This window comes from Glandiceps talaboti, chromosome 8 (genome assembly GCF_964340395.1).
Source record: "Glandiceps talaboti chromosome 8, keGlaTala1.1, whole genome shotgun sequence".
In the NCBI taxonomy this organism is placed as follows: domain Eukaryota; kingdom Metazoa; phylum Hemichordata; class Enteropneusta; family Spengelidae; genus Glandiceps; species Glandiceps talaboti.
The window spans coordinates 19,220,249-19,236,967 of record NC_135556.1 but is presented as its reverse complement, the minus strand read 5'-3'; the positions used below and the strand labels follow the sequence as shown (position 1 = coordinate 19,236,967).

Sequence of the window (16,719 nt, the reverse complement as noted above, 5' to 3'; positions counted from 1 at the left end):
TACTTCTGAAACATCAACACTAAACACATCGTGTCCTTACCTTCAATCCACAAGCTCTGATCACACCAACAGAAATACAGACTTGAGCCCCTGTCATTTTACTAGCTATGGCAGCTTGATGAGTTGTATGTATATTTGGCATTACTGATGTCTTGTAATTAATTGTGACATCTAGTAAACCACCATCCTGTAACTGCAAGTAATAAACAGATCAATAAATTAAAAACCTCTTATTACCACACAGCGAATATCAAAACATATGTAACAATAATTTCTAACTGTCAATTCATGATAACTGTATAACTACCTCTTCCATCCAAGAAAAAAGAGTTACTCTTATAAAAATTTACTGAACAGAAGGACTTGATTTTTTTTCATGTAGTTGAGGTGTTTAATGGCAGTTCACTAGCAAGACCTGTACACCATTTCTGCCTGATCAATGCTGGCTCAGAATGAACAAGTGAAAGGGATGAAACTAATACATTATATCTTGTTTAATATCCAAGTTTTTATCCCACATAGTGAATTCATGAGGTATCCATTTCCCTTAAAGTTACTAGGGCTTCACAAACTTAGGTATACATTAAATCATTGAAAATACACCTTTAGACTACATAAAACTTGAGAGACTGGTAAAGGCTGACTTACCTTGGCCATTTGTTCTGGATCTAGTTCTCTATCTTCCATCATCTTCTGCATTGTTAGAGGTAGAGAGAATGTCTGCACACTGGGTTCTCCTCTCTTCTGCATAGTTACCATGGCACACAGCTTGGCAAGAGGCAGCAAACCCTGGCAACAGATAAGGTGATGAATCTTTAGTAAAACATAGTACTATAACGGTTCTTGTCACACGACCAAAAACATTCTAATTACTTACAAGTAACATTTCACCTGACCTAGTCGACAGGCTTTGTCAAACTGTCTGTTTGCTTGTCATACCACTTGGAGGCCTGATAGATGTCAAGTGAAAGTGAGTTCCAAAGTTTTGGCACAACATGTGAGAATGAACAGCCTCCATTAGAGATTGCTTTAAATTGGTATGTTGTAAGTGTATTCGTCATTGTAGAATGTAGCATGTGACTGGGTGTAAATGGCTAGAGAAGATAACAAAAGTATAGCAGAGTAAAGTATTCTAGAAATATTGCATATTAACTATAAAATGTGGTACTCAATCCTGAAGCCTTACGTAACAATGACCTTCAAATATCAGCATAGCTAGTTAAAACTATATGAACAAAATACATGGTTATCATACACACTCATCATAAATCTATTGGTATAACATCTGATTTGATTTGTACCTACCTTGGCAATGACTTGGTCTCTGATATTAGGGTAATAGTACCTACACCACACTTCAAATGGAATACCACCAGCACCACCCCCAACACCTGCACAGGCTGTAACAAATTATTATAATTTCGAAATGTCATCATTATGTAGTATGGCTACCTTTAGTAATAATATTAACTGATTAATCTGACATTTTTAATGATATGATATGATAATGATAAATGCCTGCAAAAATCAAGCATCAAGTTAAAGCCTTCTGATATCAAATCATCAATGTAACTCTTTGTGTCTGTCTCAGTCTATCTGCCTGTCTGTCTGTCTGTCTGTCTGTCTGTCTGTCTGTCTGTCTGTCTGTCTGTCTGTCTGTATGTATGTATGTATGTATGTATGTATGTATGTATGTATGTATGTATGTATGTATGTATGTATGTATGTATGTATGTATGTATGTATGTATGTAGTGTGTGTGTGTGTATGTATGTATGTATCTCTCAAAATATCTAGAAGAATAGAAAATATGGGGTTTGTAACATATGCACAGCTATGTACATATCTATTCACACATAAGAAAAAACAAAACTTTTTTGAACAGTTTCTCATCAACATGTACAAAAATGTAGAACTATTGCTTTAAATAAACTATCAACCACCTTACCTGTGAGTAGTTCTCTCTGTACTGGTGATCCCTGAGGTAATAACATCCTATGTCTTGTAACATCATGAAATGTTGGATCTGGTACACATAGAGTAGTTGCCGTCCTGTGTGGTGTTACCATGGTAACAGCTAAACATAGAAAACAATCCAACAGTGTTATTTTATCCCTGATATTCACAGTGATTGTGGCACATAGTGAAATTATTAAAAATAGCAATATCTAAGAATCAGCAACTCTAGCGTACATTTTAAAAAATATATTAATCTTTCATATACAGACTCCATTTCAGTGCTTAAACACTGTTCTCCCAATGGAACCTGTTAATTTGAGTGATTAGGGAGGAAAAAGCATTATTGGCCAAGTTTGCCTAATAGTCTATACTCTATCTGAGTTTTACCTTGTGGTATGGTAGGTCCATCAGTTTGGGATTGTTGGTTTTGTTGAGATGGAAAGTGATATTGTATAAAGCAATCTGCTTCACCCCATACAGCGTTCTCTAACTGTGGTAGACCTCTCACACCTTCTACAACCACTTCAAATGTATGTTCCACAGCTGTGTCTTCTTGACCTTGCTGTCTGTCTCTGTCATCAACAATGTCAGCTCTGACAATAGAAGTGTATAGATCATAAAGAGTAATTAGTTACATGTACATAATTGAATTACAGATCAGCAAACCAGAGCTCATCATAAACAATAAAGTATTCAATGGGACATCAACATCACACTGACCTGAGCAGGATAAACAAGTCTTTGTAGAAGCAACATCCCCCTCCCCCCCCCTAACTATAATGTCTATGATAGGCAGAAACTGTCTTGATTTTAATAATTGGCCCTGAAGGTCAATGTCATGGTTTATGGTCAAGGTCTCCAAAGATAGCTTGCATCTGATAATATGGGGGTAGACACTTCAATGGAATGTCTGTGTACTACAGTTTTTAAATTATGCAACAAATGTTGAATTTTAACTGTGTAAAAGATTAAGAATTAGTTACAATACATTAAATGTCATGTAACAAAACTTTCCCTGGAGCTTTAACAATACCCAGATAATAACAGGCACACACGTTAAGCTGTATACTGTGCATGGCATTCAACACAACACAGCACAACACAGCACAGCACAGCACAGCACAGCACATATACATTCATTATATACCCTGGAACTTTAACACAAACTCTATCAGTTACCTTTCAAGATACTGTCCAGGTCTTTCTACTCTACCGGTTACAACTTCTCTATCTAGTTTTATCCTCTGAAGGGCTGACACCTGAAACAAAACATGGTAATCATTACATCATTTGTCTGCTATCATTCCATTTAAATTTACATAGATCAAGGACCTGACTTGGAATCCCATTACTGCTATCAAATGCAATCACTAGGTCTTTTGAAAAATAGAATTGTTACCTATATTGGTTTTCCCCACTACTTAATATTCATTTCATAAATACACAAAATAGATACAAATTATGTGAACTACATAAGTTTCTTGCAACTCTATAACCATATTCTAAAGAGAACAGTGAGATATCTGCAATGCGATTCCATATTTCTGAGAGTGTAAATACTAGTGGTAATGATATGTGTGTTTACCATCATAACATATTTAGTGATAAAATACCAACCTGTTCAGTAGATCCTAATGCTAACACCACCTTCAATTGTCCAAACTGACTACCAGTAAATGGATCAACTATAGGTACAAAGTTATCCACAGCGACAACTGGAAACTGTACAAAAATAAACACAAAAGGTCACAACATCACCGATAACAATTTAGGAATACAGTGGATTTAAGTAGTCTTTCAAGTTAGCCGAAGTACAAACAGTTATGACATTGTGAGACCTATCAAGATATATATCATGATCACATCAGTAAAGTAAGGTCGTATCTGCCTATTCAACTGCATAACAGATACGACATTTCTGCACTGACATGATGATATATATATAGTATTCATACCATGCACAAGCCAAGTTGAACCAAAAATATGGAATATATACTCTGGTCATTCCACGTCATGACAACACGTGTCTATGTCACAACAATGTAGGTTACACCAGGCTGACACTAATAGCTCACCAGCATGTGTTAGCAAATGGAAGGGTTAATGCCTGCACCAGTCCAATGTTAACACCAGGCTAGCTCAGTGATAGCACAAGGCTGGTACTAAACATCTCAGCAGTATGTATTAGCAACTGTAAGGCTTAATGCCTGCACCAGCATGATGTTATTTTAACCAAGCCAGCCTAGTGTTAACAACCGACTGACACCAAGCAAATTGGAAAGGGATATTTGAGCCGTATTGTACAAGATAGGAAATACTGAAATATTACCTGTGATTTGAGTAGAGTGTTGGCTATCTTCCTATCTCTGAATGACATGTAGAATTGATGTATGGATAACTTTACAATACCAACCAACTGTACAGGGAAGGAAAATACAAAATAAATGAGCTGTAAACAACTCCCAGACTGATATCTAGAGAAATACAACTTTGACAATAGTAGGACACATAACACGGTAATCAATGTAAATAATGTTGAACGTAATATATCACTCAAAAAATTGAATTCAAAGACTGTTTCTTACTACAGCATATAAAAGTGAAGGGTGTACGTGAACACATTCAAACCGACGCATTTTTGTGTACCACATGTATGTGCACCTTAAGTACCTCAGTGTATAAAACTTGTTAGTGCAGTCTTAACCCACAAGGATTAATTGAAATATTTGAAGCAAATATCTGATAGCCTCTCTCAACCCATATGGGTATTTTTAAAAACAATAAACATTGTGTTCTTTTTCAGCTCCACTACACACTGTTACCATGTAATACCTTGTCATTCTCAGCCGATGTCTTTTTGTCCCACACTTCAACAACCATAAAGTTACTTCTTGTACGTTCCAACAGGGAACTAGTAACAAGTACAGGGGCAACCTGAAAATGGATAAATTGTACAGATTTGAAATGTGTATGTCATATCTGATTGAAATGTCTTCAAACTGTCATTGCAGCACTAGATTGACGTGTTGATAGATTCATTTTGTATAGTCTGCTAAAACTTCTTTTCAATGGCCTGTTCACACATGACCACCCAACTTCAGCAATTCTAGGATCTACCTCGAGTAGGATGCATTTGCATTTATACTACTACCGTTAACTATACATGCTCATGCACTGAACCTGTTCAGGGTGGTTTGAGGAGGGGTGTAGGAGAGCTCTCATAGATGTCCTAAGTCGGCACAGTTTCATGTTGCAGTTGTTTTATCATAAATAGAATTCAAGTTTACATGTCAGGCAACAACTTCTACAAATTAGACTGTTCAGAGCATTTCCAGGAGTGGTTTAAGATATCGAGGACATGACAGGACTCAGGAACATACGATTCCATACTACCTGATAGCAAGTCACTGGTACGTGTGATGTACTTACCTGTATGAAATCATAGTTAGGTTCTGCTGTACCCCAGCAGACATTAGATCTGACTACATCATCACACCAAAACATCCTACACACTAGGTATGTGTTACGTACAGTTAGGTCTCGACCTGAATATTTAAAACAAATTAACATTATTAATGTGCAGTGTGGACTATTAATTACATTCATTTTAAACTCAGTCATGTACATGTATACAAAAATATCCAATCTTAACTATTTGTCACTAATAGAAATGACATGTAAGCTTAGTAATTACATGTAGTGAGTTCTGATATGAAAACAGGGTATTGACCTGAATATGCTAAACTATCCTCTAAATGTCAAAAGGTATAATCAAGATAAAACAAACTAAAGTTTACCCAATTCTCCAACCCAAACAAACAAAGACACTGGTAAGCGTATCCCTTGTTACTAGGATTTGAAAAGCTTAGTAAAGAGACAGTGATGACAGACTGTACCTGCTAGTCCAACTCAAGGCAGTGGGTGTGATGCTACACAACCATAAACAACCCCCCCCCCCCCAACCACATCAGTCATCTCATACCCTTCTGTTACTTTGATTTGAAAAGTTTAGCAAAGACATTAGTAATAATACCTGCTAGTCCAACTCCAGGCAGTGGATGTGGTGCTACATGTGGTACTCTACTACTACCACCTTTAGGTGGAGGTACTCCATGTAGTGTGATTCCTCTACCTTCTGGTATCATCAACAGTGAATGCAAAGTTAAAGCCTGTAAAATAATACAACAATGTTACAAGGTGATATAAAGTATAACAGTCTGACAGTGTAGAATGGAGAAGCCAAGGATATAATACAGAGTACAAATAGTTGACTGACTACATCACTGTCGATTTTTATAGCATTTTGCATATTAAACAGATCTGAAAATCAATCTATGAGGTTCTCAAAATAAAATAAATGAAGGCAATGCATAAATTGTGTTCAAGGCTTGTAAATAGAGTAAGTTTATTGTCTTTGTCACAACAACCATTGTAACTATTAATTCCCATTTATATCAATTAGACAATTATTTGCCAGTTGTGGACATCTCAAATAATTTTTGGTGTGACGACAACAAACAACTAGTCTATGAAAATATCTGTTCTGATAATTAAATACACTGTATTACATTTGCTGTGCACTGATGGATATATCAAGTGTACCAGGGGTATAATGCACTGATAGTCATAGATATATAATGTATAATAAGTACAATGTATTTATTTATCAAAACTGATCAGTCACCTCTTGTTGATATCATCAAAGAATATTTCAAAGGCCCTGGTACACTGTCACTGTTGTTCAGACAGAAGTAAACCGAACTTAAAAACTGCAATGTTTGTAATAAAATTTGACATGGAATAAAACTAACCTCATATTGACTGCTTTGTGGTTGCTGCGTATCAGGTTGTGCTGTGGATGGCACTCTTTGACCTGTCATCCTTGATTGTATAGCTGGGAGTGGTTTGTGTGTATCTAAGGAAGGCTTCAATGACATGTCCTCTACATTGGTTGCTACTGGTTCAGTCTGAGTGGCCTGGACTGAACCACTATCAGTTTCTGTCTGTGGTGGTAGTGGCGGTGGTTTCTTTGGTTGATCATGTGGTAATGGAATGATGGTTGTACCCTTTATTTCGGCTGCTTTGGTCTTTGCTAGGGCCATTGGAAAATCTTTGTTATCTGAGGCAAGCTCTATTGAGACCTGAAATAAAACATGACGTTTCAAATGACATACATGACAAATGTAGATTATTAAACATCACCCCGTAAAAGTAGAAAGTGACTGCTCATTTTATTTTCACAGAAGCAAAGTAATTTTACACTCACAAGTACAGTACATCTGACTAGAGTGTCCTCTAAGCCAATTTGACGTGCCACTGATGCACACAATATCTAGTGACACACCAAGATTTGGTGTTCCCCTATCTCTTATTATGTGGTGACTCACAAGAAATCAAAGTTTTTCTCAGTTTGACTCACAACAACAAAATTTGGCTATCATTAGAGGACATATTGCATGATCTGACCATGATACACGCATAATTATACCAATCACATCACAAAATCAAATGAAAGTTGCTGGTTTGTTTTGGAAGCAACTTACCATTCCTTTGTGGAACACGATTTCATCATTCTATTCCAGGACATAATTTAGTAATTAAAAATAATGCAGAAAACCATTCTGGTTTGGATTGCTTCTTGAAAAGACAACTGTTCATTTGTGGAAACTTACCCTTAAATTTCCAACATGTGGATGTGATAACTTCTCCCTGGATGTATCTGAATCTGATGCTAGGTATTTATTATGAGACCTACCACTGGACGACCCCGATGACCCCTGTGATTTATCTCTGACCTCTAACTCTGCACCAATACTTAAGTCACCTGATAGTAGCACCGAACGTAGTGACTGACTGCACACTCCAAGCAAAGATGGCTACAAGGAAAACATCACAAAGAATGAATAGGACTCACAAGAAGCAAAAAGCAATTTGCTACACTTTTAAAACCTAGATGTTACACCCAGGCAATGCACAATATCATGGTTATCTCATTTACTTGTAAATTGGGTACTCATTTGACATCAAAATGATCAAAATATTCATATTATGAATGTAAAGTTTACTACATTTGGATATTTACAACAGATCAAGACAGTTATCAATCCTGGAATTTTGTAAGTTTTTTTTCTAATTTGTTGTACCTTACCTTTACCTATCTTAACTTAAGCAAGGAAGGTACCTGCATACTCCTAGCTTCACAGAGACATCAGTACAATTGCCACTGAGTACTTTGTTCAAGCGTAACTGACTAACATGCAAAGTTCACATTGCAACTTTTACAAACTACAGCAAGTACCATATTTACTGTCACATTATATTACATTAGTTTGTTTTATTCTTCAAATACTCACTGTTTTCTGTCCTGCTGTCTTGGAGAACAATTTAAATACCAGTAACTGTTTCCACCATTTGTCAATAGCAGCACCATCAAATAAGACAGGAAAGACTGATCTATGGTTGAAAGTTACTTCTAGGGAAGAAAGAACAGTGCAGTTAGGTATTGTCTTGAACTTGAACTACTCATTCATGTACTTGAAATTGATCACCGATATAACTGACAGATATAATGACGCTGGACAATATATTTATGGTGAAAGTAAGGGTTACTTAGACAGTAGATTATTTTGATATGTGATAAATACTGGGGACTAGGTTTGTTCATGAAAAGCAGAAGTCAAGCTTTCACCAAACTAAGAAAGACACAAACTAAAACTATTGTTATGACATGTTCATATAAGCTATTGAATGGACATTGGAATTAGTATCATCTAACACACTCTCTTTTCTTTTTACTTACCTCCATCTGGAGACACCTTTTTCGATACTACTCTCATGACCTCTGTTGCCATGGTGTTAGGTTTATCTTTATCCCTAGAGGTGGCTACTACTGGAAATTGGTACTCCATAAAATATGTTCTGAAAAATACAACGCCGCGGTGTGAATAACATGAAATTGTCAGTAAACACAACATGATACATGTATCCATAGAAACTGTTTGTAATAAGTGGCAGAAGTTAATCACATTTATCACTGACATAAAATCTTGACTAAACTATTTTATCATAAAATCTTAGCAACTCAGCTTGTCATGCAAGCTTTGACTGTAAAGTGGCCTCATCTATGCAGTAGATATTCACAGTTCCTCTATCATTAGTCTGGACCAATTTTATTTAACCAGTTTGACAACCCTCTAGAGAGATAGAACCACTTACGTTGCTTTTTTTGACTTGGAAGGTGATGGTCTTGGTGGTTTGCTTCTTGACTTTGATTTGCCTCTACTTTTGACAGGAGTTACAGGTACAATTGATGGATCAAGTCTCAATGAATCTATGATAACTCTGGCTACATGTACTCTGCCAAGAAGTGTCAATCTCTCAATACTCAACCCTTCAACTTTTTCTTGATTTACATCTGAAATGTAATAATAATAATACTTTATTGCCATATGTAATTTGTACAATGAAATTTGCAGTGGTTCTGCGAAAAACTCAAATTAAAAAATAACATTTCAAACATCAAAATTACGACGGAGAATATATTGTCCATGGTTTCAAGAATCAATAGCACAGTACAATATAGTGTAGTGCAAAATTACAGATTACTAAAACAAAGAATACATTCAGTAAAAAGTGTGGAAATACCATAGCATGAATTACAACCCATAACACCAAAGTAAAACATTTTCTGTATTTACCACAATCGTTTATAGCATCCATATCAAGTTTAAAAGTATACTGTTTCATGTGCTAATTGACCACATTAGAAAGGCCACATGCTAGGCTTGTAAATAAACCAATTCAAACAGTACACTTTTACACTTGATATGAATGATATAAACAAGTTTGGCAAATAGAAAAAGTGCTCTACTTCAGTGTTACTAGTTGTAAATGCTGAACAAAGTTTGGGATATGATAGCATAAATTAAATGGTATATACCGTGATGTTCATCATCTAATGGTCCATCAAATGACACTCTAGATGTACTCATAGCATCGGATTCACTATCACTACCAACACTAGCCGATCTTCTTCTAAGACTGGGTTTTATACCACTGTCTTTCTCTGTCTCTAGGGTCTCTTGACTTCTGATGGATGATCTAGATGGAGGTCTCTGTCATCAAAGGAAGACAACGACAACATATCAAATACACATGTAAACATGTACAGATCACATGTTAACTAACTTTCACAACCTTTAGAGGCAGACAGTGAGTATAAATCTTATTAAATGTACTTAAAATCCATAATTATCTAATGCTATAGCAATCTTGCCATAATAAGTCCTTTGACACCATTATAGTACTATGTTCTGCCCATGATGGGAAAACAAAAGAAACTCATTTACATTACAAACAATCCCATTCAAATGCAAATTTATCATAATGTGGGTAAGTTCCTAAGGAGAACACTGTAGTATACTATATAATATAATCTGGTACTTTCCATAGTGGTGAATATACGGTCTATCCCACAAGCACATCAATAGTCAGTTTGGAAGTTATAAAAACACACACACTAGAGACTCAAAAATCATTTATTTGAAAAAAACATTATAATCAGTATGGTTCAACTGTATATCTATTCTAAGTTACAAATGTAACTCAATACCTTAATCATTGGTTGGTCTAATTCAATCAAAATATTCAAACTTTGACTTACGATATTAGCTGGATCATCAACAGACATTGACCTTGCACTTCCTGGTCTGGTTTCATCATCACTACTGTAATCGCTTTCACTGTCACTCAGTATCTAGAAATATGAAAATGATGATTGAGACGAAAATGTCTTTAATTTCCATCTGGATTATCACAGTACAAAGTACATGAAATTCACTAAGTATGTTTTGATGTAGAGTGGATAGCATTCATTATTATGGTCTATTTTCACATGAAGTTAACAGTACACATCACAGATAAATTATGACATGTATGTTGGCACAGCAATGCAGTCAAAGAGAACAGATCTTGTAACACCTAGAGTAAAATCGTAATCATCGAGTGAATAGCATAAAAGCTGTCATATACTCACTCCCTGTTTGTAGAACAGTTCTTCCAGTATACTGCTATCATGTAGTGGATCTGTAGGGTCACTCATTACACTATCATGGATTGATGAAAAACTAGAACCTGGTGAACCACCACCCTGTAATATGGAAACAAAGTAAAGGGAGAACTGATTGAACGTTTGAAAAGTTGCATAGCACAATATGTCTTGGTTTGTAATGTGTGTGTGTGTGTGTGTGTGTGTGTGTGTGTGTGTGTGTGTGTGTGTGTGTGTGTGTGTGTGTCTGTGTGTGTGTGTGTGTTTGCGTGATACATGTATGATTTATGTCCTACTATTAATGATAGCAAAAGGATCAGTCAGTAAGTGAATATACAATATAGACAGTATCAGTATCTCACCTGAATTGCTTTCAAAGCCTTGAGTTCTCTTTCTGTGAAGTGATCACCAATCACTAAATCCACAGTCCTTGCCTCCATATCGATATCATCAGATGATCCATTGATATCACCTACTTTACCCTTCTCATCGTGTTCATTCAGGATTTCTTTAAATAACTCTCCAGTTGATGTTCTCCTGATTACAAAAAATATATAGTATTAGTCACAAACACACTTTGACACTTAATTTACAATGAATTCCATTTTCCATGAAAGTTAAACACATTTTTTCTGACTGTGTGCGCACGCACGCACGAGTGTTTGTGTGTGTATGTGTATGTGTGTGTGTGTGAGTGTGTGTGTGTGTGTGTGTGTGTGTGTGTGTGTGTGTGTGTGTGTGTGTGTGTGTGTGTGAAATAAACCATTTAAACATACTGCAACTAGATGTAGTCACATGGGCGCCAATGTTTTGATGTCTACATTTGATGCCTACACGGTGGCACTTTAGTTCATTTCATTTAGACAAAGTGCAGCAAGAAACTGTATTCATTCAATCTTGGCAATGCTAGAGTAGTCGGTTATTGTTGCCAGCTACCGGCCCTTATCTACATCTAGTGCATGTAAATTTTTAAGTTTATGGAAAAATTTACCAATGAGTGGTTCCAACACACTCAATCATATTGACACTGATTGAAATGATTTAGAAAGAAACAGAAACTCGAAATCTATATGATTTTATATCACTACAAGATACAACATTTCATATGATCAAAGTTTTATGAAAAAAAAAATTAATGTGACATGTACCTTTTATGATGTTTTGAATCTATAGGTAATGGTTTGTCGACACCACTAAGTGGTATATCTGTCTCTTCATTGCCAGTATCTGATGCCATTTGTTGTGTGTCAAGTTCTGATCTGATCATTTCATTCCGTAACCTGGTACCTCTCTCTAGAAGTGTTGACAGGAGATCTTTGCCTTCTTTGCTGGTTGGGTTCATCTCATACTTGGCATGGGATGCAACTGGATGACTGGCTCTTGGTTGGGGTTCACCTGTTGAGTAATCAGTTAATATGTAAATACGCTGGGGTTCACCTTTTGCGTAATCAATTAATATGTAAATATACTCATATGCATATTGGTCTGACTTGCTATTGGTGCAGAATTTTAGTTTTGATCTTACCTGATTCTCTTTCTGGCACAGTTGTTCTGTCTACAGGTATTCTTCCATGCTGCTTGGCCATGTTGTCAGTAGAAGTAACATGTCTAGTGCCCTCAGTGTCTGCTACCCTACCAGCTCCTGGCCCAATTACAAAACTGTAGTCATCATCTACACCTCTCGGTGTCAGCACTTCATCAGATTTTCTTGTTGGCTCCTACAACAAACGAAGACTGTTATTCTGTGCTAGGGATACACTATGTGATGTCAATATATACCAGTAGCTGTAAACTTTTGCTATTGTTTTATTACGAAAAAATACACCACACGTTTCCATGAAATGATTCAATCATTCTAAATATCTGAATTATATCTCTACAAGTTGTTGATGTTACTGTGTACACTTTGGCACAGTTTCCATAAAATTTAGGGTAACCAGCCTGGCAGCATTTGTTTAAAGTTTATCTTTATTGTTCATTTGTGTACCTTGTCTGTCCATGGTGTGGCTATCACCTCCTCACTGGAACTAGCAGCTTTAGAGTAAGGCCACGTTTGAGGTGCTTGTCCAATATAGGGTTGGATGATTTCTACCTCAGAACTACCCCTTGTATCCAGGCTGACATCCGTAGTTGGTACTGAACTACTTTCAAAAGATGCTGTGAGGAAATCAAAACAGAAACATTCAGAAAAGGAGACTGTGATTGTTTAATTTGTAGAGTCCAACACTCGGGTGGAGGTCCAGTCATGCTTCAAAGACAAGGACAAATCACAGTGTACAGAGCATGTCATCTCAAACTACCAGTAGTAATGTAACATATTATAAATTGCTTCATCTTCAACTTTTGACCATACTTTGTATTTCAATGAGATACACTGTGTGCATATCCATGTATTTTGATACACACTTTTATTCATATTATTATTATTATTAGACTTTATTTAATCTCGATAGACTGTTGAGCCACTGGCTCTTCTCACACAGTGTCGAGAAAAACATTAAAATATACACAATATATACATTTATATATATTTTATATTTGATATATTTAAAACCTTACCCATTAATGGTTCAAACACCATGGATATGTGTAGATCTGCTATCTTCTTATCAGGATTCTCCAGAGAGTACACTGTGAAGAACCTGTGAGGTAAACCATAACAAAAATTGTCTATTCTCAAAATAGTTAATTTCATACAGTACTTTTGTTAACACATACATGTAAAGATAGGGTTTTCTGTGGGTAAAACTGTTATTGTGGTAACACTTCCACTGTTGAAAATGACATCTTTGTATACAGTAACAAAATATCACTGTCAAAGATCTGTATGGTAAAGCAAAACATTAACTTTTAAATTTTACAAGTACCCAATATTTCATTCCATCTCTCCTTTTTCCTACCTAGTTGAAATAGGTTTTCCAAAAGATCAAGTATCGACAAGATTGATCATATTTGAAATCACTTGACTTACCCATTTAAAGGTTTTCCTGGGGCAATCAATGCTCCTATGTTAAATATCTGTACATGTCCTATAGGAGTCATTGCACTGCCTGCTAACACTTCAAACACCAAAGGTCCCATATGTAACAATGCTAAGGAAATTACATACAAGTTACAGATATAAAGTCACTCATAGATAGATCACAGATATTGCTGGACTGACAATTACAAGCAATGGTATATAACAAAGTTACTGTATTACTTTTGTTTGCCTCAATCCCTTAGCTTATTTTTCTTGTTTACAAATTTAGTGTTGTTCTACATAAAAATTGAACGTTCAATAATTTCTTTCTTTGTTTCATTAATGTTCAGTTTCTCTCCATCTTTGAGCTAGAACTAATTCTCCAGCTCTTTACCCATGCTTGACAAAGATTTTCAACAATATAGTTGTTTCCCACTAAATACTAAATTTTAAACGACGTGTCATCACTGCAATGAACATTAACAAACTAAAGTACACCTAATCAAAAACTGGTATGTGGAGTCAGAATGCTAAAGTAAATTGAATCAAAACCATAGCTCAGTTTTGTTTAAGGGGGGGGGGGGGGGGGGTGCTGACTTTTTTTGTCAATTTGATTTTACAAAAAATAATCATTTTAATTGGCTTTAAAACAGTTCATGGGGGGGGGATAGAGCTATTGTGTCATCACATACAACGTTGTATACATGTAATTAAAAAGGATATCATGTACATAAGCTGAGAACTGCTTAGGACCTGATCTGATGCCATATCTTGTAGTAGTACGACTGAGTCCTTTCTGGGGATTCTTAACATCTGTTGGCCTGAAACATAAAATATAGATTATATAACAAGGATTAATAAAACATGAAAGTATAAATATGGTACACTAGACACATTTACATCTATGTTGTTACACACATTTTTTCAGAAATGGCATCATTGACAACTAGTACTTTGTAAAAACAACACAGCCAATGAGCCCACTGCTCCATCTAAAGATTTCATGGAATGTAAACAATGTTAATAAACACATGGATGTACAATAACATGATCAACATAACCATTTCTTCTTTTGTTTGATGCATATTTCTTGAAACTCAATGATTATTTTTCTTGGAAGAATATATTGCCCTTTCATTTCATTTTATACAAGAAACTTGTCAATATTTTCAAATATGAATCGTGATAGTCATACAGTTGAATATTCTTAGAAGAACAGATCACACATGGTTTTGTTTATTTGTACTTGCCTAAAGACTGTTCCTTCTGCCAACTCTCCCCACCATTTCAGACTGACGTATGTAACATCAGGTGGTTTGGGAATCATCCATAATATCTTACTAATGGAAACTCTAAGGAAACATCTCAGCTGACCTTCAACAACCGGTGGTAAACCAGTTGAGGCTTGAACATCTTCCCTTGGAACTGGAAAGGAAATTTAGAATGTTGTTGTTTGTTTTGAAGTTACATGCCGCATGTTAATTGATACATTATCATTCAGTGTTTTTGCTAAGAGCAGTATAGTAGGTAAAAATCTACCAGGGTTCCCATATCATTTTACCTGGGTTCCCAATTTCCCATACATAATTACCATAGACTCTATGGGGAAACACTGCCATTTTTACCCCTTTCTCCCTTTCTGTTACTGGGGTTTCCCAATCTTAGCAAAAACACTGTCATTCGCTTCATGTATGCAAACATATTTACAACAATGCTTGTGTCACTGGAAAGAGTTATTGCATCTTGTTTAGGTTTGTTTTCAATCACAATGAACAAACTCAACACAAAAAAATACAAATACTCAATAGAAAAGAGAAAGGAGTAATCTTAACACAGTAAATTCACATTAATTGTCACAAAAACTACCATACATGTATCAATATAAACATATGAACTACAGTCTTATTTAATGTAATAAACTATGTGACATTCACATAACTGAGAACATCCAACAAACCATACACCCGGAGTGAACAAGATGTAAGTTTAGGGAGACTATGGAATTCATGAAAACACAGACAAGTAACACAAGTGTTTTGTCAGCTGTCTGTGATGAAAATAATGATAATACTAATAATATAACCATAAGCTTTAGGTTATGATATTCGTAAACAGTACTACACAACAAATGATGGTTTTCAACACATACATCACTTCAGTCTGTGGGCGTTGAACTTGAAGATTTTTGAATAATTTATGTCTTCGTGATTCATATAATGTGATAATATAATGTCAGATGATACAGACAAAATAAATATGGGACACTTTATTGATATATCGCCCTCGCAAATATTACTACAATCAAAGAAAATACATACTCTGGCCAATCCTTGCACTGCCAGGGTTTACGGATCGCAATATTGTAAAAACTTGTATGAGCTGAGACTGATAACAACTCAGCTCAGCTGTCAGATTAGTACCGTTATAACTTACAATCATTGCTAATTTCTTCTCATCACCTGGACACGCGAAAATATTTCATATATTTTGAAACAAGTATATTGAAACGTTGTTATTTTTCAATTTCAAATTTCATTAAACGTCTTGAAAACACCCGATCAACCGACGAGACAAGCATTGTTGACATGACTGAACACGTTCGCTTGTGTGCCATCAACCGACTGGTTCATCCGTTAGACCATGTTGTGTTATGAAGTCGAAAACAAGAGATACGTACCTCGCCTTTTTCCTTTCTTACTTGTCTTTACCTTCTTCTTTCCCATTTTGGTAAATCGACTGGGTAAAAATTTCG

At 35.7% G+C, this 16,719-nt stretch overlaps 1 protein-coding gene across 1 annotated transcript in view; it reads right to left on the bottom strand.

The window, feature by feature from the left end:
- LOC144438877 (C2 domain-containing protein 3-like) overlaps positions 1-16,690 on the bottom strand; it is a 28,634-nt gene extending 11,944 nt beyond the window's left edge. The window contains exons 1-28 of the mRNA XM_078128088.1: positions 16,645-16,690; positions 15,218-15,392; positions 14,691-14,788; positions 13,977-14,088; positions 13,565-13,647; positions 12,993-13,162; positions 12,531-12,720; positions 12,154-12,442; positions 11,368-11,542; positions 10,994-11,107; positions 10,622-10,714; positions 9,899-10,073; positions 9,175-9,373; positions 8,759-8,877; positions 8,313-8,431; positions 7,632-7,835; positions 6,771-7,100; positions 5,993-6,128; positions 5,389-5,504; positions 4,792-4,893; positions 4,289-4,375; positions 3,577-3,681; positions 3,139-3,218; positions 2,347-2,552; positions 1,949-2,077; positions 1,306-1,400; positions 649-789; positions 41-193 (exon numbers count right to left, since the gene is read on the bottom strand). Of these exons, the coding sequence (XP_077984214.1) occupies positions 41-193; positions 649-789; positions 1,306-1,400; positions 1,949-2,077; positions 2,347-2,552; positions 3,139-3,218; positions 3,577-3,681; positions 4,289-4,375; positions 4,792-4,893; positions 5,389-5,504; positions 5,993-6,128; positions 6,771-7,100; positions 7,632-7,835; positions 8,313-8,431; positions 8,759-8,877; positions 9,175-9,373; positions 9,899-10,073; positions 10,622-10,714; positions 10,994-11,107; positions 11,368-11,542; positions 12,154-12,442; positions 12,531-12,720; positions 12,993-13,162; positions 13,565-13,647; positions 13,977-14,088; positions 14,691-14,788; positions 15,218-15,392; positions 16,645-16,690 (4,041 nt within the window). The remainder of the gene's footprint in view (positions 1-40; positions 194-648; positions 790-1,305; positions 1,401-1,948; positions 2,078-2,346; positions 2,553-3,138; positions 3,219-3,576; positions 3,682-4,288; positions 4,376-4,791; positions 4,894-5,388; positions 5,505-5,992; positions 6,129-6,770; positions 7,101-7,631; positions 7,836-8,312; positions 8,432-8,758; positions 8,878-9,174; positions 9,374-9,898; positions 10,074-10,621; positions 10,715-10,993; positions 11,108-11,367; positions 11,543-12,153; positions 12,443-12,530; positions 12,721-12,992; positions 13,163-13,564; positions 13,648-13,976; positions 14,089-14,690; positions 14,789-15,217; positions 15,393-16,644) is intronic.
- Positions 16,691-16,719: the final 29 nt, after the last annotated feature.